Here is a 12,951-nt window from a genome sequence, read left to right as displayed (position 1 = left end):
GTGTATAGTAAGTGCAGGGCTTCTAATAAATGATCAATAGCATGTTAATTCACAGACACCAGACTTGGTTCCTATAGATGTAGGCTACCTGGTCGCCATACTTAGCAGTGATGAAAGAGTGATTGAGGCCATGCACCGCCCCATTCTAGAGAAAGAAGCACAGGAGGGTTTTTCGTTGGTATTAATGTTTTTGTATTGAACTGAAGAATCATTTTTTTGTTACAGATATGATTTGTAATAGTGTAACTGGAAAGCTGCTTCAGGGTTAAGACCGGTTTTTAAACCGAACACAAAGGCAATGTTAGATGCTTTACAGAGACCTGCCTTGACTGTGGCAAATTGACCAAATAAATTAAATGGATCATATTACTAATCTTATCTGAAAAAGTTTGAACAAATAGAATCAGAAGTCTAATGGGGACAACCTAACTTGGCAAAATTTGACTGTTCAGTCAGTGCAGCCTTTGTTGAACAGTCTATGGAGAGTGTGGTATGCACTCCACCCCCATTGCTGGCCAATGAGGTGTTGGTCTCAACAGCGCATGCTCTTTGCAGTGGAAGATTTCTTTAAAAAGATCCCCAGCCTAGCAACAGGAGTGCCCTGCAAGTGTATTACAAAACCAGACATTACTAGTGAAGTGAACATAGTTGGTCGAATAGGTTTGAATAGGGAAGTGCTTTTCCACCAAATCTTAGATCACAAAAAATCTAGTGTCTTTCACCTTTATCAGTTTGTTCACCAGTCACCTGATTGCTGAAACATAAAATTTTTTTTAGGGATTGGAAGTGTACGATCTGTCATTGTTGTTGCAGCAAAAAGCTTAGTGAAGTTCTCCCTCTTGGTTTTTTTCATTTCAGTTAAGGCAGATTGTTAATTGTGTTGAGCAAATTATTGTTATTGGTACTGCATGAAAGAACAACAGGAAAAGTAAATAAATGACTGTTCAACCGATCTGTATAGTTCAGACAGTTCTTTTGTGATTATGCTTGATAGTATTTTCATATAAGAACTTAACTGTAATCTTAATTGTATTCACTGTAAGCAAATGTGTCATTAATGTATCTTACAGGTTGCCATTTTATATAGAAGTACAGACTTCAGTCAGTAGTCAGCAGGGACAGCTGTTACAGTACATGGACTTCATGTTTACAATAGTATGATATCACTTACTATCAGATATAAGAACACTATGAACTCACACTAACCTGCAGCAAGATTAAAGAAGGAGCAACGATTTATCATGAAACACAACACTGTTGCAGAAGGGTGTGCCTTGACACACCGCAAAAACAGCAACAACAGGAAGGATCGCATTCATAGGTGATGAATTTCAGATAAATGCATACGTGTTAAAGTCCCAAATAACCTTTCACAGTTGACATAAGAACAGGGAGGCTTTGTTCTTATGTTTACTTTTCACTTAGCAGGACAAATGATTATATAGCTGGTGTGGTTATGTTGTTCCACAAACACCCTGAGAGTCAAATTGTTAGAGTGTGGAAGTGAATGGTAAAGCATGTCTTACAACTTTTGTTCTTTGAAGGTACAAAAGCAGCACATTTAAAAATCTCTGTCAGTAAATTCTGAGAGTGTTTTGTCGTCTACATTGAGTTTTTCTAAAAATGTATGTTTGATAGCTAAACTGAAACTTAGGCACAAAAACCAGGAAGCTGTGTGTTGTTTAAAACCATGTAACATGATCACTGTAGTCAGAGCTGTTTCTCTGTGCAAAGGTCAGGCCGTCCTCTCAGAATGTGGCAACCACATTCAGCTAAAGATTTGAATCTTCCTTTGTAGAAACCAAATCATGCTTCACAGAGGGAAATTCTGCTCAATGAGCAATCAATCTCCATGCAAAATCAAGATATAGCTAAGGCACAGGTATTTTATGGCAGACTATGACTGTGGGTTTGTATGCATGTTAGTCTGCAGTATATTCCTCCCTAAGAAGCTCATCGGTCTTAATACTGTAACATATCTCCTCAAAAATGAATTAAAGCTACAGTTTTATTAACTGGGTGATGTTAGGAAATCCTTACGGTCTACTCAAACTAATCTGAGCTGAATTTCAACCTGTGGTTAGAGGAAAATGCTAGCTCTGTTGTTACTTTGTGCTGCCATCTGGTGGGCTTAGATCAAACCAAATAGCTCCCACATACATGAGTGCAGTAGAAGGTCAGCACTCCCAGTAGTGGGAGTACAGAATTGAGACTAGACATCACAACCAGACAAAACTAAACAGGCTTTCTCCTGTCGTTATTTTCAAATAAATGGAGCCCCTGCATGTTTGCACACTACAAGAAATGCTGAATGAGTCTGATGTCGTTCTAAAGTAGTTTTCTTTTACTGCAAGTTCCCGGTAATCACTAACCATCTGAGGGATTGTTTGTCGTGATGGTCTACCAAGTTCAGTAACCTAATGTCTAGTGAAAATAAAAATGGGGACAAATAATAAAACTGTGTCTGTCTGTGTGTCTAGACAAAAGACAGAGATTGATTTTGTGTTGTCGTTTGTGTTAATACCAGTGGGTATGCTGAATGATTATCACCGTCACTGATCAATTGACTGCTTATCACTGTCTTGTCTCGTCAATATTTTATCTGGAATCTGCAGTCTTGACCCGGGAGTCTGCTGCCCTTGGAAAATTGTGTCTGCTATGGCCCGTGGGTAAACAGAGAAATGCTGCCTTCAAATACTGTCGGAAATGTGTTAACTCCCAGCTGACACTAAATGTGCAGTGAAGTGGTAAAGATCTGTGACACCAAGTGTTTCAATGTTTTGTCATTAGACATCTTTATGTAGATGTAGGATATAGACCTGTATCCTCTAGATGTTGCTGCATTCATAAATAAGATCGGACCATAGGCCCTTATGTCTAAGAATACCAAAAATAATGTGTTACAAAACTGTTGGTTGGTATCTCTTTAGGGCTACGGCTCTTCAGCAAAAGGACCTATTCAGTGATATGCAAGAAATTTAAGTATAAGGTTTACTCTAAAAAGGGGTGTCACTGCCATTGACAACACCATGGCCGTGTCCTCTGTATTATTCTAGTGATGTGGGGGACATGATGTTGACATGATGCAACATCAGTATAAATAATAAAACACTTAACACTTTATATCATGTGTGTATTGCCAGCCAACCATATCTGTATATGTGATAAGTGCACATAGAGTAGGCTATGTACAATAGTTTTCATCACTCACTTTTTTTCTTCTGCTTTTGAGCTGCTGTAACACGTGAATTGTTCCTGCGGGGATCAGTAAAGTTTAATCTCTCCACCTCTTACAAACACACTTCACAAAAAAAGTGCCCTTCAGCGCAAGCTACCAAACATCCGCCCCTTTTTAATGACAGCAGGTCTGTAGCAATTAGGAAATACGAGGCTGTCTTGAAGGCAACACAAGCCCACATAATGCTCCTTCTCTTCAGCACCAGGAACAGTGGGCCAGCCTGCAGAGCTCTTCCTGAGGCGGATAATCCCCATTTCTACACGAAGTCTAATGCAATCAGGAAGGAATTTCTATAACTCACCTCAAGGAAAACGGGTTTTGGAGGCAAATGCGAGTTACGACGTAGAAGTTCACCAATAGGAAAAGCTTGGACGGGTAGAGACATGGATATTTGCGTTTCACATTTGCTTTATTGTGTATACAGCAAAATCTGACACTGATAAGCTGATCCTCTATAATGTAACAGCTGCTGTCGCATTTCATCTAGTTTGGAGAAACGACTTATTGAACATCCAGCTTGCGTTTTCATTTTTTCAGCACCATGGTGACATACAATCTGGCTTTAACTTTTATTATCGCGGCTCTCTGGCGGGTTAGCGGCGAACCTCAAACTAACTCCTCACCAGCGATGCAGTTAAATTCAACATCATCATCATCCACCATCAGCGAAGATGAACTGACAAGTAATGTCACAGATGCTGCCGTGGGATCCCGGATTTCATCTCTAATGACGCATCTTCCAACTCTGAAAAACATTGTTATTTTCATCTGCGTGTTAACAGCTGCTCTCATCACATGCCTGGTCATCAAAGTGGTCAGGTAGGCAGGTTGATACAAAGGTTTTCTATTAGGCTAGATGGTTGTATGTCCCTAAGGCCCATAACAACCAGCCTCACAATGATGCAGTCACATTGTGATCGCTCTTTGAAATCTGTTCCTGGTAAATTAATCGATTGGGAGCATGTGGCTGTGTTATGTTCCATGTGACGGTGGAAGCCTACAGGAAAGGTCTGGGCCTATTAATAATGTGCCTACAGGGAATTGTATTGTGAGTAGTAGCCTAAGATGATATAATGCCTCATGTGGGTTATTTTTCAGTCTTATGTGACCTGTGAATCTAATCAGTGGATATCTAACATGAAGTATATATTGTTCTACATTTATGGGCTTCACCACAGTATTAAGTGCATTGATCACAAAGAACTTATTTTAGGTTTTCACTTTACATTGTAGGCCTATATTAGGGATGCAAATAATGCTTATTTTCATTGTTGATTAATCTTTTTGATCAATATTCTCACAAGTAATTATTTTGTCAATAAAATGTCACTACACATGGAAAGTGGCAATCAAAAGTTCCTAGAGCCCAATGTGCTGTCTGCGTATGGCTTTACAGTGACATAAAAGACATGAGAAAAATGCAAATGTTTACATTTATGAGGCTAGCTCTGGAGTATTACTTGTATTTTGGTTGATAGATAACAAATCGATCATCTCAGTTGATGGTGATTAATGTTCTATCGATTTTAAAAGTTGCTTCAGTATTTCATCTGAGGAAAACATTAGGCTTTTAGGACTGTACTAACAGCCAGCATGAGCATTAATGTGGTTGTATAAGAACTCACAAGGTACCAATTCAATCTACTCCAGCTGGCAAAACTAAACTAGGTTTAGCTAAAGTTGGAGGCATATTCAGCCTAAATGGTGTGATTTTATTTCTTGTGCTCATCTCACGTTTGGCACTGTTCTCCTTCCCACAGATCTGGGAGGCGAATCAGAAAAACACGAAAATATGATATTATAACTACGCCTGCAGAGCGCGTTGAGATGGCCCCGCTTAATGAGGAGAACGATGATGAGGATGATTCAACTCTGTTTGATGTCAAATACAGGTTTGTTCAGTTTAAATCCCCCAAGCAAAAGACGTCCCTGCAACAGATATCCATGTCATTCCTAGACCAAAGAAAACTTTGGTCTCAGTGAGAATGTTCTGCACGTATCAAAGAAGTTAGGCCTATGATTCCCTATGGATTTGGTGCACACACTGTAACAGTGGAGGTACTGACCACTGTGTGTGTAATCAGGTCATTATAAACTACTCTGTCATGTGCACTGCACAGTAGCTCTTTATTTCTACAGGGACGTATTTATATTTGTCCTTAAAAATGTTGTAGTGTTTCTTTGTAGGAGCTTGACTCCATCCAACAAATTAAATTTAGAAGGTCAGTGCAGACTATTTAAAAAAAAAAAATGGACCATTTATATTTAGTACTTTTATATTGCCTAGTATTAGTAGTCTGACAGTTTAGCCTTTTTCTCAATGCCTCTACTTATCTTAATTGTTACCATTGTGGTCATCAAACGTTTTAATCTTTATTTGCCTATGGAAAGCAACTTGTTACTCTGTTTTGACTATGAGACTTTGTCAGGTGGCACCAGAGTTGTGCCAAAGTCAATGTTCTTGAAGCAGCTGCTTCAGCTCTTACTGCTGCTGAAGTCTGAAAGGGTTGAGATGCAATACAAAACCACACCTACTGAATAGGAATAATTGCATTAAAGTATAGGTAGTGTGTTTCTTGGAGAAGCACACTATTTTAAAGAAAAACTGTTTTACTTTAAATGTGATGTTGACTTTAGGTTTCGCCCTTCCGTCCTTTCAATTGTTCTTTAACACACAACCACTTCCTCAAAGGAACATATGACGTCCTGTTTTCCTGACTTTCTTGACTTCCAAGTCAGACAGGACACAAACATGTTTTCTCCTCAACATATGCACTGTAACACCAGATTGCCACTTGCTTGTAAAGTAACTTTTTTTAAACTAGTTTTCACTTTTTGTTTTTTTGGGCAGGTGAATCCCAGCGTGGACGTCATTATTTGATAACTCCTGCTCTCCCCGGGACAACTCAAGTGATTTCCTATATTTTCTTTTTTTGTTGTCAAGTCTTACCAAATCAGCAACTTCCCCCGCTGCTTGTGCATGGCTTTTTATCTGTGTTTAAAGGACTGGATGTCATTGTTTGCTGCTTTATAGACGCGTCTATCACGTTGCACAAATGTCCTGCCCGGTTCTTTCCAATATTAAAGATCAGGACGTTCATCCATATCATGACCTCTCCTCAAAAGTCATATAGCAATCAGGCTGTCGGCAGCTTGGAGGTCAGTCATCTCCATAACAATTCACTACATGGAAATGTTTTATTTCTTACATTGTCTGACCTTTTTTTTTTCACTTGAGCTACATTACTGAAGAGTTTATGAAGGAATCAAGGCTTTAAATCTATTATCCACCCTTGGAAGAATGCAGGGTTAATCACATCTATTTATGATTTAATATGTAATCCTTAAATAAATACTTGATGGCCACTGAAGACCATCAGCTGATGCACAAAATGTTAACATCCAACAAATATTGTGCAGAGAATACTTTATTCAGATATAAAATTTGCACACTATGAAGAATCAAGTTATATACACAGTAAGTGATATTTTTAACTCAACTTTAATACCAAACATATCTCTATCTACTAACCACTTTATTGTGCATATATACTGTCAAAGGCTTTCTGTCCTTATGTATGGAGTAAGCGTATATATTTTTTTACTGTGTTTTGAGACATTCCTATTTTGCTGCTATCTCAGCTGAAGTTTTACATTTTCACATTTGATTAAAAAGCTAGAAGAATATCGTCAGTATATATTTGTAAGGTATTTATGGAATACATCCATCTGCTGTGAATGTGAACGCTGTACTCTGTTGTGATCAGGTGTGTTCAATCATGTGAGAGTTTCATCTGATCGAGTTACCACTAATCATTATCAACCACAGGTTTAAAGACTGTAGTGAAGTAGTTACAGTATCTAACATGCACAACGCGCACCCAGTGTCTTACTTAGAATCAAAATGATTTTATATCTCCATATAATGTCAAGTTGCTTAACTAAAAATGACCCACAAAATCTGGTATCTCTTGTTTGAGAGAGTATGTGAACAGCTAGTCTAGAATTATGTCAAATCCCCTGCAATAATTTCCTTTAATGGCTCACTGATTATTGTAATGTTTAACTTGAAAAGGGCCATTTTTTCCTGAAGAGTTGCTTATCTGTGCCACACAGACTCTGGTGAAGAGGGCCTCTATTTCTTCAATTGGGTGTAATACTTTAATATTTTTTCAAAAATCAGCCATTGTCCTCAAGCGTGATTTCCCTGAGCTCAAACGTGGACGTTTAGATGCAGAGGAAGCTGGCTGAGACAAATCAGTAACATTAGCTAAGCTTCTACAATAAGTAAAACCAAAGTAAGTAAAGGCAACAGTCGGCTTCTATGCAGTTTGTAAACACTGGCACTGACCATCTAAAATGGAGGTTTTACCAAATTCTGACAAATAATTAAAACATTTTCCCTATTAAATAAGTATGAAGCCACTCGTATGAATAATGAAGGACTGCTTTGTCATATTTGTTATGTTTAATTCAAATACCAAATACACAATAATTAACCAGAGGTCCGATTCATAATAAATGAAAGGACTAGCAGAGGAGTTCACAAACCTCCCTTGTCTTTGCCTGAACCCTAAATGTAATTACAGTAAACTAACAATAATGCAGAGTGCTCCTAGATTAGGTTTCTGCAGTAAATGTCAGTGTGGTTGTTGTAGGTGACCTTCTGTTTTAATCCAAACTGTGATTTGATAGTGCACCGTGGCCTACAGGTGCAGCTGTTTTCAAATGACCTCCATCCCTGCTTAAATAAGAGAAAAAAAAAAGAAAAGAAACTGCATTGGCCAATCTTGTACAACCTATTCAGCCACTTTCTTTCCAGGAGAAAGAACATTGTGTATTTCCTCTTTGTTAAAAACAAGTTCTTGACGTTCACAGAAGACTGGATACATGTTGTGTCTTTGTTTAATATACAAGCGGTATGCAGGAGAGTGTGTAAATGTCTGATAAGGTTCTTCAATCATTCTTTGAGTCATACGTGAATCAAATTTTAAACCGTATTTTTGATATAAAGTTCTACAGTACAATTATCAGACTGTTGACTATTTTATGTGCGTTTTCCTCAGACTATATGACCACTGTTCACTTCACTATTATGTGTCATGTTTAACTTGAGTCTTTCACTGTCCGTGCAGAAAACTGCAGATCCATTTTTTGTGCCTCTGCTAAATTTGTCTCAGGTGACTATGTCACCCTTGTACTGTTCTCCTCCTCCATCTTGTCAACATCTTTTATTTTATCATTTGTTGTGTGTGAAATTGTGGAAAAACCCTGCTCATCAAGATGCTAATTCTGGACTTTTATTAGAACTGAATCATCTTCTACAGAAAGTTCCTCTTGTAAAATGAATCAAAGTCAGTGTGGTGCCTATTTGAAGATTGTAGCTAATTTCTCTGATCCCACATTTAAACCAGAAACAGTTAAATGTTCAAACTGTTTTGGAAGTTTATTGGCAACAAGTCCCTGCTTGGTTTCTGTCAGAGAGATGTTATGCGTACCCACGGCTGTTTCCTCAGTTTCCATTTCTTTGAAACACTACTGAAATAAAACTGCTTCCTTTGAAGTGTTAAATCATTTTAAGGATGAGGCTGAAGTGTTTTTTTTTTTCCACTCTAATCTTTTGTGTATTTTTTGCTACATAAAAGTACATTCACTTTGTCATAACTGCACAATTTAAGTGTCCTTGAGTCATTCAGAAGATTTTGAAAACAAAATTTGAAATATACACTAAGTGTATGCATTGAGACAAGACAGACATGCAAAAGGTAACATTTGTTTGCTGGAATATGGACATTAAACATGTTAACATACAAGTATACATGAGAAAACGTGAGATTAAACAACACAACCAGAGTTTCACAACGGAAACTATAGATGGGTGACAGATTAAAGGAAAAATCCAGCATTAAGTCTCTTAGTGAGGTGTTGGGCCAGTGCAAGCCGCTGGGGCAGCTTCAGCGGCGGTGACCCTGACATAGATTCCTCAAATCTGTGAAACTCTCCTGGAGGGATGAACCCAGTTCCTCCAAAATATATTCTCTCATGACAGTGGTGTGGAGGGCTGCCAAAGATGTCAATCTAAAATCAACCACAGGCCTCAGTTGGGTTGAGATCTGGTGACTGCGAAGGCCATAGCATATGATTCACATCATTCTGATTTAGTGGCCCACTTGTGCCCTGTATGGAAGCATCTGCATTCACTGCATCTCTCCGCTCATTTACTCCCATTTTCCTTGAATCTGTCACCTACCTGTACGTGTCAGTAGAAAGTTTTCTAAACCGAGGCAGATTCCAGACTCTGGGTTAATTAACTTAGTAGTGTTGGTCACAGAATGTTTCTATTTTTGCCGAGCTCAGACGAGTTTTCACAAATAAACCTTTCATCGCTTCAAACTGCTGACGTCTCTAGTACAACTTTCATGTCTATTCTTAACTTAATTGGCAACGTAATAAGGCCAACATGCAAGTCAACAGGCACATCCTGTCAAAACAACACTTTCATGGACAAATCACATGGCTGGGAGCACATGAGAGGCGACTTGTTTAGCTACAGAGCGCTTGGAATATTTCAAATACTCCTGTTAATTTTTATTAACAGAGGCATTTTGTTGCAGAAAAATACCCACAAAGTTTGGCAAAAGGCCCAGTGTCAAGACAATCCAAAAAACTTTGAGATTTTTACTGAGGTGGAGCTTGGAAGCAAAAAAATATTAACCAAACGAGCATTAAATTGATGTATTAGTTTGAAAAATCAGTCTGGTATTGGCCTCGTTTCTTTCCTGACGACAACTACATAAAAACAAGTCTGCAGACCTGTAATAAAACATACTTTTTTGCACATTCTGTTTTTTTTTGTTTTTTTTTTTGTGTCTATTCATATCTGGGTTTCAGAAGTGAGTAACACTATTAAGACAATCATGTAGCTCTATTTTTCCATGTTTCCCACCCTGTCAAGAATAACTTGGATAAACTTTTTTTTTTTTTTTTTTTTTTCTGGGCGTGTGAATGTTCCAATTTAAAAAAAAAAGTCTAATTAATTTTTCTACAGGCACAAATACTGGCAGCTTCATCAAATTAGCAAATATCTGCATCAACCTATATTTGATTACTAACTCCGACACACTACATGTATAATTAATAAATCATTTCAACTGAATAAAGGCATACATACTTATCAGCTCTTCCTCCTCTCAGTGCACTGAAACCACTGATAACTGTGACTTGGAGTCTATTTAAAGCACATTATGGGAATCGTTGGGAAGCATTTTTAAGAAAATCACCAATACATTCATTACAAATTTTTTTTTTTTTTTTTTTAAATGCAAAGCTCCTATTAATACCACCATACAACTACAATCTGACCTAGATACTAACAGGGCTGGTTTTCTTCGAGAAAAGTTTACAAAGTGGGTTTACTGAGTCTGTGTAAACATTTCTATGTGAACAGCTGCTACACTCCTCCTTTATCCTCACAGAACGTTGAATACAATTCAACATGCTTGCGTTTCTTCATTCGGCTCTCCAGGTAACCGAACATTATCACACAGCTGTTCTCGGTGGCTGGGCTTTTGGAATTTCTGCTTATGAATGACCTGTTTTAAAAGGTACTTTATAAGGAGCTACAAAAGCATACATGTAAAATGTTCTCTATCAGGAGTTATCACAAGTTAAATATATCAACTCTTTTAAAAAGAGCCGAATCAAAAGGGTTCTTCACACTAAAAACACTTTTATCATCATTCTCCCTCAGTATTAAGTGCTTCCATCTTGTGGCCCAACCAGTGACCCACAGGAACAATTAATTCAACAGCTCTTCATGCTGTTCACATTCTGGGTAAAATAAAAACACACTATTAATGAAAGCCCTATCATATCATAAACTAGGAATATTAAATTTATGGCAACTCATGACTCATTTATGAGTTGCAAACAAATATGTGTTTGGAATCCTTAATTCATAACTTGTAACCATGCTGGGAACTGATAACCATGCTGGGAACCTAGTTTTAAGGTCGCTGGCTGTCCAAGGAAGCAGCCAACAGATGGACATGACACCATCTCCTGTGAACATTTGGGTCACACCAGCAAAAGGGAGCTGGACAACAACGGTCTCATTATTTTTAAAGGTTGCCATAGAAATCTCATTAAAAAGGTAAAACACACCAGTGAAATGAGTCACTACAAGAGCTCAAAATAGAAATAAAAGTTCATTCCAATTACTGAAAATAAGTTAATTCAAGTTTCATAAAAGTACAGTAACAAGTAAACTGTTTGTATAAAGTCTTCTCAGTCAAGACAGTGGTTCCCATGGTGATCTTCCATCCAGCTATTTGCTCTGGAGCTCCCTCTGTGGTCTCCTCTCTGCATCACAGGTCCCAGTGTGGAGCCGGAGCGCCCCCTGTCTGTGCAATGTGCTCAGGGTCCTGAATTCCAGCGGCATGGTGTGAGGACTAGAGCTGGACGTGTACTCGTATTTCAGAGTGTCGTAGTAGTGGTATTTAACTGGTTTGCCCTGTGGGTCGAGTGCAAAGGGCCAGAAGCCATAAAGATGGATCTCCTCGCAGAAGCGAGTGGCCATCGTGTACATGAGGAGGCCAGTGGTCGGACGCTTGATGTGGACGTTGTTGGTGAGCCAATACCTGTTGACAAAGAGACACAGTGTGTCATTAGCTCAAGTAGAAGTACAGTAAAAAGTAGGAAATGTTCAAGGTCCTCAGAGCTCTTTTCTATTTAGCACAGTGAAGTCAGTATTCACTTGGAAGCAACACTCATCTCCTTGAGTAAGACCTTTCTCCCTCTGGGTTCTGACATTAAGTCAGATAAACAGGATGCCGGAGCAAACAGAGAGGAGCTGAATTCTAAAAAGTCACAAGTAAAAATTCAGAGCATGTTTCTGTGTTGCAGACCGACTGTCCCTTCAAAGATCTGTCTGCTCACAGATCAATACGTGAACTTTTTTTTCTTCTTCTTCCTGCTCAGTGGATTCACTGCAAAAAAACCACTTAAACAAGTCATTTAGTAGCCCTAAAACCTCATGTCTTAACTCATTCATCGAGAGGCATTTGTGACGAAAAAAACCTATTTTCTTACTTTTTTTTTTTTCCTTTTGGTTCAATGATTAAATCCACAGATTGAGACTTCAAATAATCGTCACAAGGTCATTCCACACATTTCCAATTTAAAAGATACTGGCTCAAGAATATTGAATCTAGTGCAATTTCCTTGATATCAGCACAGCCATCATAAGAAACAAATTATTTCTGATTTATATTTATATCTGTCGGGTGTCAAGACAAAAGACACACAAGAAATAATGGAAACTGTGTAGTGAAGAAGAACGATTTATCTCCCCACACTGGCAGAGCTTTAATTGTAAGTGAAGCAACCCCTGAAGGCTACACATTTGAGACAGGTTCAGGTGGATTTTGTTTCTGCAGGCTGTTTGCTGAGCATGTGTTATTTTACTGCCGCACGTCGGGGGAAAAAAAAAAAAAAAAAAAAAAAAACAGCACACGCTGAAGCGAATTGCTTTCTTCTACTTTAGGTGACCTATGAGCTCCTATGACAGGGAGATGCCACATGTCTCCCTTGGGAGCAACTTCAGGTGCAGGTGGTCAAACGCTCACTGCCCAGACTTCATTTTCCTTTCCAGTCACTGGCCAATTCTTTTCAGGCTCGAGGCTATCGCTCCCGCCAACCCCCCCACCCCCCAC

General features: G+C 38.5%; 2 protein-coding genes across 2 annotated transcripts in view; one reads left to right on the top strand and one right to left on the bottom strand.

Moving 5' to 3' along the window:
• Positions 1-3,429: 3,429 nt before the first annotated feature.
• Positions 3,430-8,818, top strand: fam174b (family with sequence similarity 174 member B). The gene is made up of 3 exons (XM_087178266.1): positions 3,430-4,057; positions 4,999-5,130; positions 6,090-8,818. Exons 1-3 carry the CDS (start codon positions 3,780-3,782, stop codon positions 6,091-6,093), a joined length of 414 nt encoding a protein of 137 aa, XP_087034392.1. The 5' UTR covers positions 3,430-3,779; the 3' UTR covers positions 6,094-8,818.
• Positions 8,819-10,965: 2,147 nt separating this feature from the next.
• The window catches only part of st8sia2 (ST8 alpha-N-acetyl-neuraminide alpha-2,8-sialyltransferase 2), a 10,551-nt gene continuing 8,565 nt past the window's right edge, over positions 10,966-12,951 (bottom strand). The window contains exon 6 of the mRNA XM_023422379.2: positions 10,966-11,877. Within this exon, the coding sequence (XP_023278147.1) occupies positions 11,565-11,877 (313 nt within the window). The 3' untranslated portion in view covers positions 10,966-11,564. The remainder of the gene's footprint in view (positions 11,878-12,951) is intronic.

The sequence above is a fragment of the Seriola lalandi genome, unplaced genomic scaffold (assembly GCF_002814215.2).
Source record: "Seriola lalandi dorsalis isolate HSWRI2012SDOR001 ecotype SW California unplaced genomic scaffold, Sedor1 jcf7180002054682, whole genome shotgun sequence".
In the NCBI taxonomy this organism is placed as follows: domain Eukaryota; kingdom Metazoa; phylum Chordata; class Actinopteri; order Carangiformes; family Carangidae; genus Seriola; species Seriola lalandi.
This window is presented reverse-complemented; position numbering and strand designations above follow the sequence as displayed.

Excerpts from the sequence above, each read along its gene's own strand:
- fam174b (XM_087178266.1), top strand. The coding sequence starts at position 3,780 with ATGGTGACATACAATCTGGCTTTAACTTTTATTATCGCGGCTCTCTGG. Across the intron at positions 4,058-4,998 it reads CTGGTCATCAAAGTGGTCAG|ATCTGGGAGGCGAATCAGAA; the intron begins GTAGGCAGGTTG and ends TCCTTCCCACAG.